Source organism: Podarcis pityusensis, assembly GCF_964106645.2.
Source record: "Podarcis pityusensis genome assembly, chromosome: 2".
NCBI lineage: Eukaryota > Metazoa > Chordata > Lepidosauria > Squamata > Lacertidae > Podarcis > Podarcis pityusensis.
The window spans coordinates 34,549,735-34,569,287 of record NC_138029.1 but is presented as its reverse complement, the minus strand read 5'-3'; the positions used below and the strand labels follow the sequence as shown (position 1 = coordinate 34,569,287).

The window sequence follows — 19,553 nt, the reverse complement described above, 5'->3', positions numbered from 1 at the left end:
TGACTATGGGGTGCAGCACTTTATCTCGCTTTCCGATTGAGGGAGCCGGCGTTTGTCTACAGACAGCTTTCTAGGTCATGTGGCCAGTATGATTAAACCGCTTCTGGCACAACAGAACACCGTGACGGAAGCCAGAGTGCACGGAAACACAGTTTACCTTTCCGCCGCAGTGGTACCTATTTATTTACTTCCACAGGTGTGCTTTCAAACTGCTAGGTTGGCAGAAACTGGAACAGAGCAACAGAAGCTCACCCCGTCATGGGAAATTGAACCACCGACCTTCTAATCGGCAAGCCCAAGAGGCTCTGTGGTTTAGACCACAGCGGCACCCTCTCCCTCAGTAGCACTGCCTCTTTTAGGGTTTGCTTCTGTTGCATTTTCTCCTCCATAGTTTTGGCTTTTTCTGAATCCTGCACCAGTGCCTCTTGGTAGAACCTATTCCAACACACGTTTTGTGTGCTTCCAAAGGAAGCTAAGTGAACTAAGTAATGTTGCTTGGCAGTCAGTGTCAAGATCAGATCGAGTATGCTGTGACTTATCCTTTGATTGGCAGGGAGACGAAGATGATGAAAATGCTAGGCCTCTCGCTGAGTCACTGCTTCTGGCCATTGCGGATTTGCTCTTTTGTCCAGAATTCACTGTCCAGAGCCACCGAAAAAACAATGTGGTGAGTTCAGTAATTTGATTTTGTTCTATCCTGACAGGTTACGGTTGCAGCTCAATAATACTTAGTAGTCATGATTAGGATTGCACTGTGAGTTTTGAATAAAGCCCTGCTTAGAATGTTAACAGAAAATATCCACACCTATAGGACCCAATTCAGCACACCTAGGCATGTTTACGCAACAGGTTTGCCTAACTCTGTGTTGGATGTAGGGCATAGTATGCTTCTCCATGAGTTTGTTTTCCATTTATAAGTAGCATGGTGAAAGTAGTGCATTTAACATTAGACTGATGACCGAAAATCTGATGAACCCATAAAAATAATATGTAATTGTGAAACTTTCAGATAACTGTTTCTTTTAAATTACCTTTCTGCTTCTGATCCTTTGGCACACATTGCAATAATCTCCAAAAACTTGTTTTTACATTTCTTTTCTTTGTCATATTTTAGCATGTTTAATTAGTAACTCATCTTGAGGCTATTTTGTAACAGGCATGCATAATATGCAATAATTAAATACTATTAGCAAGGACTTTTTAAAAATAAAAATGGACAGGTGCCTTTGGACTCTGTGGAAGAGCCTTGGTACAATATGTGTAGCCTGTGGCTTCTTTTGATGGCAAGGGTTCTTCCACAGACCTCTGCCTGTTGGGTAGAAATTACTCTTGTCATAGTGCGTCATTCTAAGGGCCTCCGGCAATATTGAAAAGCTGTTGACTGCAGAACAGTGACTCATGTATGGGAAAATTAGTGTGACTAATGCTGAATCTACCCCCTGTGCCTGCCTATTTGGTGGGGTGTGCTTGAAAATAGTTTTCTACATGGCTAGCCTCTGAACACCTGCTGTAACTGGATATGGGTGAATCAGTTTAACATGTCAGTCTCTCATACATTCATAAATCCATTATATTTACTCATTAACCTGTGATTTATTTATTTTTTAAAATAGACCACCAAAATACAATAAGTGCATTTCTAAATGGGTTTTTTTTTACCCCAAAATTTGCTTTTTACACATTTCATATACTTTTGATCCAAGAACTAGGTCATGAAATTCATAGAAGTGCAAATTTAAATATACAATTATTTTCTTACCAGTGCACGCTTGTGCCATTTGCTTAAAATGCATACGGGATGAAATTTCCCTCCATCCTCATCTATAGCACCCTGCAAAGGCTAGCATCAGTTATTGTGTTAAGGAATCTACACTGGATTCAAAACCAAGTTGGTTGTAGGGGTTCAGGAGCACCACATGATCCTTCTGCCTCTCTTCCCCACTACCACTGCATGATGCTTTCAAGCTGCAGAGGAGTAAATGATGTAAATAGAGTCTGACTATTTGGCCTGTTCTGTCAAATTAGGAAGCTTTTCTCTTCCATGAGTTTTGTGCTGTTCTTGGAAAAACTAAATTGGAGTTGCCTGGTACAGACTGTCCAAGGAGTGTTGCTGGCAGAGTGTTGTGGTATTGTTGAGTGAACCTTTAACTGGGTTGCTGACACTGTCCCCATTACTGCATCTCAGCCATTGTGATCATTGCACCATCTTGCTTCTTTCATTGGCATTCTAATTGAGGCAAGGTTAGCTCGCCAGAAGTATTCTTTAGCTCGCTGGACACATTTTATGCCATGCTCCTTTTTTTAATTCTGTGGATTGAACTTATGTCTGAGAGAGATTTTTAAAAGCCCTGAGTGACTTGCAAAAAACCCCAAAAACTTATTTGATTGTTTGCCTTCAGTGAAATGTTGGCTCCGTGGGGAGATTGCAGCTGTTGGATTGAGCTTAAAAGTTGTGCTCCTCTACAGAAGGCACTGCTCTGCACGATTGTGCCTTAGCAGGCAGGCAGAGTTGGTTGCCGCTCCAGCCGTTCAAACTGTTGTCCTGTCTCTGTGTTGGGGTGTGTGAGGTTGACCATTATATAATGGAAATTCTGAGGCATTGGGCAAGAGTTGTAAATGCCACTCCGTGTGTGCCAGGGAAAGGATAACACACAACTTTCTTAATTAAAGCACCGGAATGATTTGTTTTAATGATGCCAGATGCCCTTAATTTGAGCACGTTAATCTGAGGCCCCTTTTGCCTCAGCTGCTCCTGAAAAGTAAATAAAACACCACTGTATTCAATGGCTGCTTGTTTCCATAAAAGTGGTCCCAGTGATTTGTTTGTGGCACAGAATAGAGCGTGTTGCTGCCAAAAAAACAATACTGGGAAAATAAGAGAAGGGCAAAGTGGTCAACCTTAATAAAGCTGGATACAAAGGAAAAGCTTCTTAAATTCATAACTGTTTTCAGTGTGTGCTGGTGGGAAGGGGGTCTTCATGTGAGTAATGATTTATTGGCCTTGAAAAGCGGCAGCAAGAATATGGATGAACTAATATTGGAATGTGCCCTTTTCTGTATAGAAGAAGAGCTATTCGTGGCTAACTACACTATTGTGGCATCTGTTTGCTACTAAACATGTCTGAGACTACCTGATTTGTCCTGGATGATGGTCCAGAATGCAAGACTAGAAATGACAGAGTCTTGTGGCATCATTTCTTGTACCATAAGCGTTTTTTGGACCAGATGCCAGCTTCCCAGATGCATGACGTGCTCATCTAAACAGAAGATTGAAAATAGCCACACATTTTCAGTTATATTCAACGGAGTCATTCCATTAGCACAAGGACTTCCACCTGCACAACAGGGCTTCCTCTTTTCTCACCACACCCCCCTGTGGCCCCCCATCTCCTTTGTGGGTGTGATTGTGGGTGCCAGGGGCACATGGGGCAAGGAAGCCATGTGGCACTAATGGAACAACCTTGTCATAACTCTGCCTCTCTAAATTGTAAGCTAATATAAATGCATACACCATCAGTTCCTACAAACAACAAAACATAGCATGACTGTGTGTTGCGATGTGTGGCATTCAAGGCCGGAAGTGAATTTTGTTTGTTCTGCATTTTTAAGTGGCTTCACTTACGTCTGCTGGGCTAATATGCAGATTGGAACATGACTATGTTTTGGATTTCGTGCTTCTCCAAGTTTTGCAATACGGTTCTTGGCTCGAAAACGTACCAAAATTTGTTAACATGTGTTTTAGGATAAACTACGATTAGAAATTCACTCATTGGCATAAACTGTGGGAGGAATTCAACCTTGGGCTATTACAGTTGTTCTGTCGATGCAAACATTTCAGCTTGCCAAATAGAATGACACCCCCCTCTCCTTCCATGTGTTGTTTTTGGGGTTCTCCCAACTTCCACCTGCCTGAGCCAATTTTGAAGGACATGGGAGGGAATAAAGAGGAGAAGCCCTATTGCACAAGTGGAAGTCCTTGTGCAGGCGTCTCCTGATGGGACTCATTAGTTGAATCCTGCTCTGTGTATTTAAACACCTATTTTGTGATAAATATGTATTTAATTATGTATGTGAATTCATAATGTTTTTGTATGGATTTTAAAAACTTTGGAAAAGGGCAGACAACAGACTTCTGAACAAACACATAGTAAATCAGCACCGACTGGAAATAGACTGATTGGTCTATAGCGCTTCTCTGCTGCTTGAAACTCTCAGATCCTCTTAATCTATATACAAGAGATCCTTGGCATAAGGAGGTATTTACCCAGATCTTGGTTATCCTGGCCATTCATACAGCTGGAAGATTCAGCAGGAGCCTCTGCTAGTAAAAAGACAAAGTAAATCCCACTTCCGGTTTGCATGAGTATTTATCTTTCCTCTCCTGACTTCTTTTCCAGGACACAGCTGAGGATATCCATGCAATTGACAGCTGTGAATACATCTGGGAGGCTGGTGTTGGGTTTGCTCACTCCCCACAGCCCAGCTACAACCACGACTTGAACAGGTAAGAACATCAAAAAATACTCCAGAAGAGACAAAAGGAGAGCTGGCAGGATGATTGGCACTATACAGAAATGTGAGCATCTCAATAGACCTTTCTTTGTATGGGCGAAAGCTAGGTGCTAATAGCCTTATGGTATTGAAGACTAGGACTAAAGGCATTTTAAGAATCTTAATTTCATATATGGGGAGGTGTTTTTTCTTCTATTCAAGTCTACATTCTATATGGTCTCTGATAGAATATGAAAACCAAGGCATCATCGATATATGAAGTTGCACAACAGTGCTAATGCAAAGGCTACATCGGGCATTGCATTGCATTGCATTGCATTTTATTTCCCGCTGTCACTGTTTTGCTTAGATGGGCTCCATGGAATAGGGCCAAACAAAAGACACAATGCTTGTTGTTGTTTAGTCGTGTCCGACTCTTCGTGACCCCATGGACCAGAGCACGCCAGGCACTCCTGTCTTCCACTGCCTCCCGCAGTTTGGTCAGACTCATGCTGGTAGCTTCAAGAACACTGTCCAACCATCTCGTCGTCTGTCGTCCCCTTCTCTTTGTGCCCTCCACCTTTCCCAACATCAGGGTCTTTTCCAGGGAGTCTTCTCTTCTAATGAGGTGGCCAAAGTATTGGAGCCTCAGCTTCAGGATCTGTCTGCTAATAGCTACTTATTGTGTATGGGAAAATACATATGTGGCCTGTGGCTCCTGATGGCTAAAGGAATAGCATGTCTTTGATAAGAGAAGAAAACTACTCAGTGACCACTTACAAATGCCAACACGAAGAAAAATGCATTTCGTAATGTATATTGAGCTGGTGATTGATGAAAGGTTGCTCACTTGACATTGTAACAGAGAATCCGAAACTATCTCTTCATTCCTTACAGCCTCATGCAACTGGGATTTCTTGCTGTTGTGTTTTTCAGGACAGAGCTCCTGAAGCTCCTGCTGACTTGTTTCTCAGAGGTCATGTACCTGCCGCCCTCCTCAGATAGCAACTCAAATCCCTGGGTCCAGTTTTTCTGCTCCACGGAGAATAGGTGAGAGGTAGCTGACTGTATGTGGTGGATACTTTGGAGCAATATAGTTTAATCCAAATCTGTTAGCCTAAGAAGTTCTATAGCAGGCACCCCCAAACTCGGCCCTCCAGATGTTTTGGGACTACAATTCCCATCATCCTTGACCACTGGTCCTGTTAGCTAGGGATGATGGGAGCTGTAGTCCCAAAAACATATGGAGGGCCGAGTTTGGGCATGCCTGTTCTATAGACACGGTATCTCTCTTCTGCATGTTGCCCCTCTTTTTTGTGGGTGTTTCACTATATCTGCCTTACGGATGTCCACATTTGCCTAGCTTTATTTACAACTCACACGCGTTGCCCAAATAGGTGATATATTCTACGCCTCATACTGGAAGTTGAAGTTCACTGTACTCCAATTTCTGAAGTACAAGCAAGTAGACCGGGTGGACTTTCTATACTGGTTTCCAATTGTGGCTTCAAATATTCTGACCACTGTATGTTGTTGGTTATACCTGGATTGCAATCCTTGATTCCTGGTGAATGCCTGCCCTCTGGTGTTCATCTCTTGCAGTCTTCTGCCTTTCCAAAGGCTTAAGCGCCTTCATTGGTCTAGAATATGACTGGATTTATCCAACCATCACTCCTGAGCTGAGTGGTATTGCTTTTCTTTTGCTACATCAGTTGATGTGATAAAATCAGTTGCTGGCAGCTTTTTTCATGCCTGCCTTTGCAGATGATTCAAAATGGTTTTTTATTCTTAGCACTGTGGTGGAGCAAGCTCCAGTGACAGTGCTATTTCTGTCCCCATGTAATGGAAGGGAGCAAGTGCCAAGTGTGTAAGTAAAGCCTTGTGCCACTTTAAAAAAGACTTAATCGTGCACACAAAGCAGTGTTGGAGAGGAAGAGTGCCTCAGAGAATTAAAACAAAACAAAAGGCAGCCCTTCGTTGTCTGTGAAAGAGGTAGTTTTGTTGATGTCCACTTCTTTCCCCACTGCCCTTAAAAAAAGAGAGAGCAATAAGAGCATTTCACTGCCTGTTACCATGGCAGGAGGAACGTCTCTGTAAAGCAGGAAAACAAATAAACTCCTTTATTCTCATAAAATTGCACGGTATATGAGTGGGTGCTGTTTTTTTATTGTCTGTTGTAAATTGCTTTGGGAAAATGTTTTGTTAAAGGGATAGGGTATGTTTTAATTGCATATTGCTAGTGATGCCACAAGCACTTTGCCCAACTATTTTATACAGTAGAAGATTTGTATAACAGCAGCACTTAAGTAGCGATGAAATATATTTTTTTTATTACAGCTGTATGGGTTATAATGGTTCAATTCAAGTTTATGTTGACACACTTATGGAACAATGCTTCATTTATCTAGATGGCTAGGAAGAATAATCTAAAAATATCAGATGATGCCTCAGAATAAGTGTCTCCCCCCCCCCCTTTTCACTAATCCATGCTGTCCCTGAGGCATACAGGTTTCTACCCTTTCACATAGTAGTGAATCAGTGCTAAGAGAATGCACACCTTATAGAAAGTACGGCTGCCTTTGGAAAGCTTTGAAGAGTTTTTCATCCCCAGTGCAACTTCTTGAGCATGTTGGATCCTCTTTTAGGCATGCGCTTCCACTGTTCACTTCCCTCTTGAATATCGTCTGTGCTTATGATCCAGTGGGCTATGGGATCCCATATAACCACTTGCTCTTCTCGGACTATCGTGAACCCCTGGTGGAGCAGGCTGCCCAAGTCTTGATAGTTACCCTGGACTATGACACTTCCACCAGCTCCAGCCCCACAGTAGATGGAACTACCACTGGAACAGTCATGGATGATGCTGATGTGAGTTGCTCCCACGTTTAGCTGTGTTTCTTGTACTGAGAGGAGGATGGCTTCCCTTTCTAGAGAAGTTTATTTATAAAATTTATACACCTCAAAGAGTAACTCTCCAGCTGGAATTTTTGTGTTCCTGTGTTCTATATTTTCTGTATGTGTCTGTCATGAGACCAGTCTCAAAAATTGCCCAGACTCACACAAGAGTCTTTTTGGTCAGGCTGAAGTCCTGAAACTGCCAGATGTTGCATACACACACCCCTTCAGGAGCCTCTGTGAAGGAAAAGTCATTTTTTGGTGGGGAGAGACAGTTTTGTTGCAGATAAGGAGCATGGGGGAGAGAGTTTGTATGCAACATGTAGTTTGGGTTTTGGGAGAAGATCAGATGGTGTCTTTGAGCAAACTGGTAAATAGATTTGTTCCTATCAAAAAGCCCAATAAATTCAAAAAGGGAAGTTCAAAAACTAATATGTATATACCAGAAATTCACCACAATGTGAAATGTAGTGGGATGACTGACTTCTACTGAAGTTTGAGTACTCTGCCCTCTCTCAATAGTGCATACTTTGGTATAGTGCTGTTTTCTAGAGTCCAGCTGGTTTTTGAAAACCTCTTTTCAAGCTGTCTTTTGCTAAGAGACAATTGTAGTACAGTGTTGCCTCGCAAGACGAAATTAATCCGTTCCGCGAGTCTCTTCGTCTTGCGGGTTTTTCATCTTGCGAAGCACGGCTATTAGCGGCTTAGCGGCTATTAACGGCTTAGCGGCTTTAAGAAAAAGGAAACAAACTCGCAAGAACACGTTTCGCCTTGCGAAGCAAGCCCATAGGGAAATTCGTCTTGCGGAACGACTCAAAAAACGCAAAACCCTTTCGTCTAGCGAGTTTTTCGTCTTGCGAGGCATTCGTCTTGCGGGGCACCACTGTAATCATGGTAAATCTGAGACATGAACTCCCCATCATCCTAAGCGCTTAGTGGTGCGTTTGTTTCTCCTTAATACTGAAATAACTTCTTCTGAATCCCTGACCTGTATTAATGTGCATACTAACTAGCTCATTTCAGGGCATTCCACACACTGCGGTTGTAGCTCACGTGATTGTTTTGGTTTCACTCTGCTTTTCTTCCTGTCCGCATGCTGGGAAGGTATCCCATGCTCGCTCTCAAAATGAGCAGAGATGAAAGGAGCACTCTAGCCCTTCCTTTTCTTGCTCAGGTGAAGGAGCTAACTGGTCTTTATTGGAGGGGAAGGTCATCTGTGTACTGAAACACTCCTTTTGAGCCAAACTGATGCTCAGTCTTCAAATCTTAGAATGCTTTCAGCTGTCTGTCCCTACATACTTTGTACTAAGAATGCTCTGAAAAGTATTACAGTTCATACTGTTCTGTGAGGCAAACTGCATGTTACCCAGAGATGTAAATACTGAAGCCCCAATGTCGTTAGTGTTGAAGAAAAACAGCTTTGGAGGTGGGGAGAGGGCTTATGCCTTTCCCTTTTCCCCTTTACAGCCATTTTTTCCAAAGCAAATCACACATCCTCCATTGTTCCTCCCCTGTGCGGCCCTGAAATTGTTGGGTGCTAGCAGAGGTAATTCATTTTATAGGATAATTACCGCAAGCCTTCTAACTTTGCAGAGCTTTCCACTCCAAGCAGAAATCTTTGTGTGACAATTAAAACCTTGCATGCTATCAATAGTACTATTGCGAACCACTTCCTATTTTTGTGTGCAAGTCAATTTTTAGAGTTAATAGCATTCCTTATATAATAAGCAAAGTAAGTAGCCTAGTCTAGTCTAGATGTTAAGATGCTAGTCTGGATGCTAAGTATTGACTTTGGTCAGCATCACTGCTGTACGTTGCATCCTCAAAATGGAAGGTGTATCACTTGGCTTGCTGCTAAATTCTATGAATAGAAGCACTTTTATACCAAATCCTGTTCTGTGTATTACTGATCCCTAACTGAGTGAATTTGTCAAATATTAGAATTTTCTGACAATTTGGTGAAAATGTCAGTTGCCAGAGAATGCAAATAACTTTTTATATGCCCTTAATTACCAATGCAAATGCTGAGAAGTGCTATCTCAACTTCCTTTTAATACAGCCTCCAGGACCAGACAATCTGTTTGTCAATTACCTGTCCAGGATACACAGAGAAGAGGTATTGTGCCATATTCTTCTTTTGACTACTTACTGGGCTAGCCTTGAGCCCATTTACATTATCTTTGTTGACAGGACTTGTTTATTCCATTTACATTATCCTTTTTTGGCAGGATTTTCAATTCATTCTGAAAGGAGTGGCCCGTCTACTCTCCAACCCACTGGTCCAAACCTACCTGCCAAACTCTACCAAGAAGATTCAGTTCCACCAGGAGCTCCTGGTTCTCTTCTGGAAACTCTGTGATTTCAACAAGGTGCACATCTGTTGGGTCTGCCAAAGAATCAAGAGGGGGAGAGATCTGTGCCTGCTGAAAGCAAGCAAGGGAATAAGGGAATCTTAGTGATAGCGACTAGGGACGTGTGTGTTACCTAGTTGGCAGTTCTCCTCTTTCCCCTGACCTCCTTCCCCCTTGGCTGGTTTAGCACTGAAAGATGCAGGAATGGAGAATCACTGAAGGGAAAATATACTGATTAATATCGTTCTTTCAGTAACTGGTGACTGTGTGGGACATTATAACCCTTGCTGATACTGCTAGTCTGCTTGCATGTGGTTGGACTTGCAGAGATCAGCACAGGCATCAACCCAATCCTTATGTGAGCTTCAGGTTCCAGGCATGCTGAATCAGCACACCTGACACCTGAGAAGCCTCCAACAGAAAGCTGCCTATAAGGGGGGAAATAGGAAATTATAGTGCCAGCTGTTTGCTGATTTCCTCACATAATAAACTATTGGCAGAGCATGCTTTTCATTATTCAATCAAGACATTTAACATGAAAATAAATGTGGGATTATCAGTGCAAATCCTGCCATGTCTATTTAGAAGAGAGACTCATTGAGTTAGTAGGACTCGCTCCTTAAGCTTTTTGTGCTGCAATGCAGTCAGCAGAAAGCAGAGTTCTAGAACACAAAACCACTGAAAAACTAGCTGGCACTTCTGAACTTGTTCGTATACTGTCCCTCCTCTCTGACGCATCTTCATAGGAAGCATCAGCTTCTTTCTGTTGGGCCACTGGGCCGTGGCTGGACCTGTAGAGTAGATAAACTGTGTGAAGGAGTTCAAGTCTTTATCTTTCCCTTTCAGAAATTTCTCTTCTTTGTGCTGAAGAGTAGCGATGTCCTAGATATCCTGGTGCCAATTCTCTTCTTCCTGAACGATGCCAGAGCAGATCAGTGTAAGTTTGGTCTTGTCTTCTTCTCAAAACTCAGGCTGATATGGCTTCCTTCTGCATTCATTGTGATTGCTTGTGCAGTCCCAGATACTGGAAATAACTTCATGGGTGTAGTGGTAGTTGGGTCCAATTCAACTGAAGTGGTTGTGCCTAGAGAGGATGTGAGGCTGAAAAATGCTGTATTTCAATACAGCCCCCGCCCCTTGTCAACTTTGACCCAATTTGAAAATATAAGCTACCGGAAGACATCCATACCCACTGTTTGCCCACTAGTGTGTACACACCATGAGAAACCAGAATTATCAGTTTACAGTCATATAGCCATAGAGGCCATCATGAGCAGCCTTCCCCACTAATCCTAGTGTTCCTGTACTGCTCAGCTGGTGGCTCTGATTTGGAAGATCCAAAAGAATGGCTGTAAAAGACGGAGCACTCCGTCTCCCTCTTCTGCCTTCAGGGACAGCCTCCCTAGCCTCCGTGGGGCAGCGGCTTGCCCCGCTGTCCCCCGAGCTTGTGGGGCTGGCGGTGGGGAGAAGCAAGCTTGCCTCCAAACCAGCCTCCAAACCAGGTCGGGGAATAGTGGGATGGCGGCGCTCCACCTCCCCGCTGTCCCCTGAGCTTGTGGGGCTGGCGGTGGGGAGAAGCAAGCAAGCTTCTCCCCATCCCCAGCCTCCAAACCAGGTTGGGGAATAGCGGGATGGTGGCGCTCCGCCTCCCTGCTGTCCCCCGAGCTTGTGGGGCTGCCCGATATCTGCCCGAAGCCCGGGGCATGCTCCGGAGCCTGCCCCGTGCTTCAGGCTGCAGGCTGCCGCCCACAAGCCTTGTGAGCCCGGCAGGAACTCCTACCAGGCTCGCAAGGCTTGCAGATAGCTTCCTGAAGCCTGGAGAGCGAGAGGGGTCAGTGCGCACCGACTCCTCGCTCTCCAGGCTTCAGCAAAAGCCTGCATTCGCCCCATAGGACGCACACACATTTCCCCTTCATTTTTGGAGGGGTAAAAGTGCGTCCTATAGGGCGAAAAATACGGTATATCTTAACAGTGAAATGGGTCTGTTTTGATCATGAGTTTCTTTAGGACCATTGCGCTGAACAGTAGAGGAATTGCTGTGCGGAATATTCTTCTACAAAATTATTTGCGCTATATCTGTTGGTTGATTGAACGTCAACACTCTTCTTCTTTATACAGCACGAGTTGGGCTTATGCATATCGGTGTCTTCATCCTACTGCTGCTGAGTGGAGAGAGAAATTTTGGGGTTCGGTTGAACAAGCCGTACTCCGTTCGAGTACCAATGGATATCCCTGTATTTACAGGGACACACGCGGATCTCCTGATCATTGTGAGTGTCGCAGTTACCAGCCGTGCCCGTTGCTCATCCACACTTCCGTTTTCCTAAGGAAACCCACAGTTTAATGCTGAATTAGAACAAACGGCAATTGGGTTTATCCATGGATTGTCATCTATTCCAATTTAGCACTAAAGAGCCTGTTTTTGGGGGGAAAGTGGCAGGGAAAACAGACCACCTCTCAGAGTCATGCCTAGAAAACACAGGACGAGTGGAAGTGTATATGAGCCCCGTGTCTTGCTAATCAGAAATATTGTATTTTAGGAGAAATGGGCAGGAATTTTGTGAACTGCTTCATGGTCGACTTGTAGAATTTCACATGCTCTTCAGTGGTGGCAACTGCCAGCACAGGAGTAACATGATAATTCTGTCTGCACCTGTTCATTTCCACTTTCATTCTGTGTTCCAGGTCTTTCATAAGATCATCACCAGTGGGCACCAGAGGCTGCAGCCCCTCTTTGACTGCCTCCTTACTATCATTGTGAATGGTAAGCTGCCAGAGTGAATTGTATTGAAACATTTACTTAGTTATGGAGATTTATGTTTAAATCAACAACCTCCCCACAAAAGAAACCTTTGGTAGTATAATAGTCCAGCAGCGTTTCTCTTGACATCTGAAGGAACAGACAGCTGCTGGTATCCTGCAAAACAGATTGTTGGGTTTTGGCATGTGGTACAGCTAACCTTCCCTTACCTCTTCTGTGTCCCCTTAAATCAGCTTCATGGTGAGAGAAGAGGGAGGGGAAGTTATGTTGTGCAGCCAAAAGAGTTTGCGCTAGTGGAACTGTTTAGTTGGATGCCACCCAATATATGCAGATGTTATTTCTGGAAATCTTCATTCTAGTTCCTTAAACTCAGTCGGAGAAGACCATTGTGAGTGCAACAGTTGGGAAACGTTCATTGAGTTATTTTGTGCATTTTCCTTACTCTCGTTCAAGACACATCCTAGTTTGTGTCAATCTGTACAATAAGCATTAAAGGAATTTTATGTGGAGCTGAGGAAATGGCGCAATACCGTCTCCACTGCAGTAGATGGCATTGGCTTCCTTCACTAACAATATGCAGTGACTTAGAATCAAGATTTATTTCATATTAAAGGAAACCTGTAGCATTTTTTGGAGCTGCCTTTTCATAATTAACTTAATTTTTCTTTACTAGCTCTTGTATCCTGTTACAGCATTTTGTTCCAAATATATTAACCATTTTAACTAATTTTAAAAACACAATAAGTGTTTCTTAAAGGCTAAAGTAGTGTCTGATCAGATTTCCTTTATTTTACAAGGCCCCATATGGTGCATGTATCTCCTAATTCTGAAGGTAACAGCTATGGAACCCTGTGTAACGAGGCACTACAGTTTGCCTTTCCCTTTATGGAACATACATAAAACCCCTAAACTGTCGGCATTGCCCCTGAGCCAGTTCTCCCAACTGGACTCATCCACTTCAGCCCGGACTGGGCTAGGCGAGCTGGGTAGCACTTCCAGAGACCACCTTCTGCACAGGAACAGGTCAAAGTGCTGTGGACTCACAGCTTAGAGTTGTGAGCACCGGATTCACTTCCACAAGAAGACAGTCGTCGCACAGCAGAGTATAGCAGAGTATAAACGACTCGGAGAGCAGCTCTATAGAATATCTTCTTTATTCTATCTACAACTATTATACAACTATATACAGAGCTAAATGAGGTCTGAGCATAAATGAATGCTGAATCGCACTGAGTGCCTGCAGCTGCTCTTAGCAGCAACCTTATCTATACACACGATCTCTAACACTCAGTCTCTCTCTCTCCGACACACTGACTTACTGACTGACTGACTTTTTGATGTGGTGCTGGAGCAGAATAAGTAGAGAGCAGAACACCGCCCCTCCTCTCTGGAAAATCACCAGACTCATCCGGAGATTCTTGGATATGGGAGGGGTGAAATCTCCTCATAAACTAGTTTTCAAGATATGAGGCAAACTTCAACAAAGTTTCCTGCTTCACCTTTTCCTAGAATTAGATGTAAACTTTATTTTTATTTAAGGTTTTACATTACTAGTTCACAAAAGACTGAGTGAACTAGTAAATAGGTGCCTTCCCAAAATTCACCCCTACTATGAAGCCTTTGGTTTAATCCTCATCCCCTGCAGTAGTTTAGGATGTATAATAGCATTTGTTCACATCCATCCTTTGCTGTCTTTACCTGCCCCATGTACCTTCCCCACTGTTAAAATTTAGATTCTTTCTTTCTTTCTTTCTTTCTTTCTTTCCTTCCTTCCTTCCTTCCTTCCTTCCTTCCTTCCTTCCTTCCTTCCTTCTCTCTCTCTCTCTCTTTCTCTCTCTCTCTCTGTGTGTGTTAAAGTGCCATGTATGCTGAAGATAAGCAATCATAAAGGGAATTACTGTCACCCTAATTTTCTTTTCCCCTTCTTCCAGTATCTCCGTACTTGAAGTCTCTTTCCATGGTAGCTGCTAACAAACTGCTGCACTTGTTGGAAGCTTTTTCAACCACCTGGTTCCTCTTCTCCTCAGTCCAGAACCACCACCTTGTCTTCTTTTTGCTGGAAGTTTTCAATAATATCATTCAATATCAGTTTGATGGTGAGTAGCTGCTAAACAATAAGCCGGCCCAATACCCCTTTCTGATGACATGCCAAGAATGAAGATAATGTATTACTCTAAGTATAGTCATAATAAAAAGTGTTGTCGCTCTCCCCCCCCCCCCCCATGGCAACTAGACATTCTGTTTGGCACCCACAACCCAGGTCCCAGAAGTCATTTGGCTTCCATCTTTTCTATCCCAGTTTCTAACACTGCTTTTGATCCATGTCACTATAGCTTCCATTTTATGCACTGGTCACTAAGGCTATGAGCAGTGACTAGGCCAAAGTCTCAGTAAGTTGGTAGCCAAGCAAGAAAGCAAATTCAAGTCCAGATCCTGCATTCTGCTCACTAGGCTCCCGCTTCCTTCTGCTCTGTTATTGATCTTAAGTAATTTCTTAGCATTGCCAATTGGGTACTCTGTAAACAACTCAAGAACTGTGCTTTTGCTTTGTTGACTAATTTCCCTCCCCAGCGGTAAGATAGGAGAAGGTAAGGAAAGGTTTTCTTGATACAGGACTGTAAGTAGCGTACAGCCTCCCAGGCTTATTTGTAGGTCTTTTTCACTCGTCACTCCCTGCATGATTAAAATTACTTAATCATGTTTTTTCTCCCTTCTGCTGCTGTGATTTCCTAGGCAATTCCAACTTGGTCTATGCCATCATCCGCAAGCGAAATGTGTTCCATCAGCTGGCCAATCTGCCTACTGACTTGCAGTCCATCCAGAGAGCTTTGCAGCGCAAAAAGAAAGCTCCCGAACCTATATCTCGCACCAACTCTCAGGACGGAATGTCCATGGAAGGATCTCGACCGGCTGCACCTGCTGAGCCCGGGACGCTAAAGGCTAGCTTGGTAGCAACTCCAGGTCAGTCTAACCTTTATTGTTGTATAGTTGCTTAAATAAAGTGCAAGTTCAATTCAAGATGATGAATTGGATCAATCTTTGATATCTTTCCTGATGATGAAGATTATTTAGGGAAAGAACTTAAGCTCCATGTTATGAAATGGCTTTGTCAGCCAGGATATTGCCATAGAACCCTCATTTGAACCGGGCTGTTTTGTAGCTACCCACAAACGACCAAATGTTCATGTCTTGGTTTCCTAGTCCTTAAGCTTAATTCAATTACCGGGGAACTTGCCTACCTCCCCCATGATAGTTCTCCTTTTTCTAGAATGAGGTGCTTTCTGCTCTTGAAAAAGTGGTGGGAAATTATCTAACAAGATTTATATAACATTAAAATTGCCGATAAAATCAGAAGTTACCCTTAAAATTTTCAAAACAAAACCGACAGTTAAAAAAATATACATTATAAAATATGATTGCGTGTTAAAACAAATGTCAAATTTACACGTCTTGATATGTCGGTTTAAACATAAGCAAGAAGAATGCACTTAACAGAGAGGCAAGTACTGGGAGTTGCATCATTTGGTCTAAGTTATACTGTTGACCTCCTCCGAGCCTTGCTTGGTTTCCTCTTAATGCTGTCTTCCAAATTCAGGTATTGACAAGCTCACCGAGAAAGCCCAGGTGTCTGAAGATGGGACGATGCGCTCCCTGGAGCCAGAGTCTGCGCAGTCTGCAGCACAAGGCAGCCCTCCTGGCGTTATCAGTGATACAGAATCTTGGAGTGGGGTACGGCTACATGTTGCTCTTGTGCTTGGACACATTCTGATTATTATTGTCTAAACTTGCATAGCTAGTAGTTGTAATATAGGTACTGAATAACAGTATCTAGGGTAGGAGTTCTCAAACTACACTGGTACCTCGGGTTAACAACTTAATTCGTTCTGGAGGTCCATTCTTAACCTGAAACTGTTCTTAACCTGAAGCACCACCTTAGCCAATGGGGCCTCCTGCTGCCGCCGCGCCACCGGAGCACGATTTCTGTTCTCATACTGAGGCAAAGTTCTTAACCCGAGGTACTATTTCTGGGTTAACGGAGTCTGTAACTTGAAGCATCTGTAAACTGAAGGTACCACTGTATGGTCCTACAACCATGAGCTTCATTCAGATGGTGTGTCTACAGATTTGTGGTTGAAGAGTAGAGACTACACATCCATCTTCTTAAACATTCTTAATGATATTTAATGGTATTGTTGCACCTATTATTTCTAATATTGTATTTTATTGTACAAGAAAAAGCAGTGGACACTCATTTGTGGAGTTTTTAAAGCAGAGGTTGGATGGCCATTGGACATGGATGATCTAGTTGAGATGCCTGCATTGCAGAGGATTTTAATAGATGACCCTTGGGGGTATCTTCCAACTCCACCATTCTATGATTGCATTATAATTTGAATTCCATAGAATTAAAATTTTAATACCGCTTATAAGAAATAAAAGAAACAATGAAAACACCATTAAGGAAACCATACAGATCCAGCATAACACATTACAATTTCTACAGCAGGCAGAAAAATCATTAAGTGGTCCATTAAGTCTCTCAGCCATTTTCAAGTGGTCTGGGGGGGTGGGATGGGGAGTTTGGGATCCACTGATCTAGTGCTATCCTTGATGCAGTTCAAGGACACTGTTGCCCTTGGCATTAAATCCACTAAAGCACATTTGGTAAAGTGCTTATGTGTGTGTGTGTGTGTGTGTAGAAAATGAGGTGATCCAAAATGGGCTTCTTACATATTGCAGTTAGGAGTCTGCCTTTTTCTCATCTACAGAGAAGTTGGTGGCATTTCAGATCCATACTTTAAACCTGAGTAATTCTTTTATCAGCAGGACAAATCTAGCAAGTATCTCCGTTTGACACATTGCTGTGTAGATTGAATAGAATTATGCTGCAATAATCTCTTAAAATGTCAGTTTTGTGGACATTTGCTGATGACAGGGTTACGGTTCTCATGCTCTGGGGATGGGGGAGGGCATGAACAGGGGCCCCAAACAGGCATTTTCATGGATTGATTTGTGGAAACTTTATTGGGGGTGTCCAGGAGTCTACATACCATAAAGTTAATGTGCCTGTAAATAATGCTGGATTGTGTTATCACTTTATGGCGACAATAAATAAATCCTGGAGGCAAAAAAGATAGAGACCCAGATCATCTTGTACCTTGTTTGCTTCCAGATAAGCAGCATTACACTTCTGTTGGTTTAGAGCTCAGTATAGTGTTTCCAGAGATGAATGGCATCAGTGAGGAGTTTTTGCAACTGCCCACTTAGACGTACCTGGAAGTGGATGCTACACTACAGCTTTGTCCTGCAGAGGTGCTTTTATTGGGGCTTGAGTGTAGAGTGGTCCAGCACAAAGTCCCTACGACCACACAGGAAATGATATGAGCTGATGGTCTCCCAGTAACAAATTTGGTTCAGTATAGTCAGTGAATGGGATGCAGGTGGCACTGTGGTTTAAACCACAGAGCCTAGGACTTGCCAATCGAAAGGTCGGCGGTTCGAATCCCCGTGATGGGGTGAGCTCCCGTTGCTCGGTCCCTGCTTCTGCCAACCTAGCAGTTTGAAAGCATGCCAAAGTGCAAGTAGATAAATAGGTACCACTCCAGCGGGAAGGTAAACGGCGTTTCTGTGCGCTGCTCTGGTTCACCAGAAGCAGCTGAGTTATGCTGGCCACATGACCCGGGAGCTGTACGCCAGCTCCCTCGGCCAATAAAGCGATATGAGCACCGCAACCCCAGAGTCAGTCACGACTGGACCTAATGGTCAGGCGTCCCTTTACCTTTACCTATAGTCAGTGAATATCCATGATGTGTGTTAAGACACAGCTGCTAGATTTCTTGACCTTAGAGGTGAAGAATACAAGCCCCTGGTCAAGAGAGGTAGGGGCTGAATGCATCCACAGTCCCACTGCCCACACCATCTAAGGCAGAAAGTGGGGATGCTGTGCCAGCTCACAAATTGGCGCTGAGAAGAGGCCTGGATTGGGCCCGTTTCTATAACAGTAGCAGGGCTGGCTCAGGATCTGCTGGATCCTGTGCCAGCTCAGCCCTCTCCCCCTACCCACGTGCCCCATGCCCTGTTTCTAGAATTTCTGCTGGCTTCCGCTTGTAACAATACCACCAGCAATAGATTCTGCACTCAGTTTGGGGGAGTACACTGGGGCACGTCTTGCTGGTTGAGCTCCTCCTCTGGCAGAGTCCAGCAGATGTTTGCAGGCCTGGGTGGAGGGCCCTCTCTACCTCTTCCAAACCCTCTTCAGCACAGCAAATCAGGGGCATAGATTGCTATGCCCATCTGGAATGGTTAACATCCAAACGTGAAAAACTGCAGTAAAAAAACCCCAGAATTAATGAAAAGGAATATGTTGGGGAAATTTGCATTTGCTCCCCGCTCCCCAGTCTTTCTCATGTACAGTGGTACCTCGGGGTAAGAACTTAATTCGTTCTGGAGGTCCGTTCTTAACCTGAAACTGTTCTTAACCTGAAGCACCACTTTAGCTAATGGGGCCTCCTGCTGCCACTGCCCTGCCGCTGCACGATTTCTGTTCTCATCCTGAAGCAAAGTTCTTAATCCCAGGTACTACTTCTGGGTTAGCAGAGTCTGTAACCTGAAGCGTATGTAACCCGAGGTACCACTGTACTGCACTTACTTTTTATGCTTTATCCTCCCACTTGACCGGCATCTAAGTAATATTTGCATTAGTCAGGCAGCAGTGTGGTGCAGATAAGTTGGTGAGCGATACGGTTGTGTCCCTTTTTCTTAGGAATCATTGCAGCCCCGGCAAGATCGACGGCGTCAGTCCAGTGCATCCTCAGTTGGGCAGTGGAATCCAACTCCTGAATGGGTGAGAGGAGCCTGTGCTCCATGATTCCTTTTCCTCGCACTCTCTATTGATTCAGGAGGAGCTGAACCGGGGCTGCTCCTAGTTAGTTAAAATAAACAGGCGGTGATTAAGTAAAATGCTATGTGCATTAGAGCAGATGCCCACCCTGAGCGCTTTTTACAGCAAGCATGATGCAATCGGGGAGGGGGGGGAATGTGTGCTTGTTCCAAAG

At 43.8% G+C, this 19,553-nt stretch overlaps 1 protein-coding gene across 1 annotated transcript in view; it reads left to right on the top strand.

Moving 5' to 3' along the window:
• Positions 1-19,553, top strand: part of HID1 (HID1 domain containing) — a 45,846-nt gene that overhangs the window by 19,182 nt on the left and 7,111 nt on the right. The window contains exons 4-16 of the mRNA XM_080993710.1: positions 554-667; positions 4,398-4,504; positions 5,428-5,541; positions 7,137-7,359; positions 9,446-9,502; positions 9,615-9,755; positions 10,584-10,674; positions 11,856-12,007; positions 12,423-12,501; positions 14,430-14,594; positions 15,232-15,459; positions 16,094-16,227; positions 19,262-19,342. Coding sequence (XP_080849836.1) covers positions 554-667; positions 4,398-4,504; positions 5,428-5,541; positions 7,137-7,359; positions 9,446-9,502; positions 9,615-9,755; positions 10,584-10,674; positions 11,856-12,007; positions 12,423-12,501; positions 14,430-14,594; positions 15,232-15,459; positions 16,094-16,227; positions 19,262-19,342 — 1,686 coding nt within the window. The remainder of the gene's footprint in view (positions 1-553; positions 668-4,397; positions 4,505-5,427; positions 5,542-7,136; positions 7,360-9,445; positions 9,503-9,614; positions 9,756-10,583; positions 10,675-11,855; positions 12,008-12,422; positions 12,502-14,429; positions 14,595-15,231; positions 15,460-16,093; positions 16,228-19,261; positions 19,343-19,553) is intronic.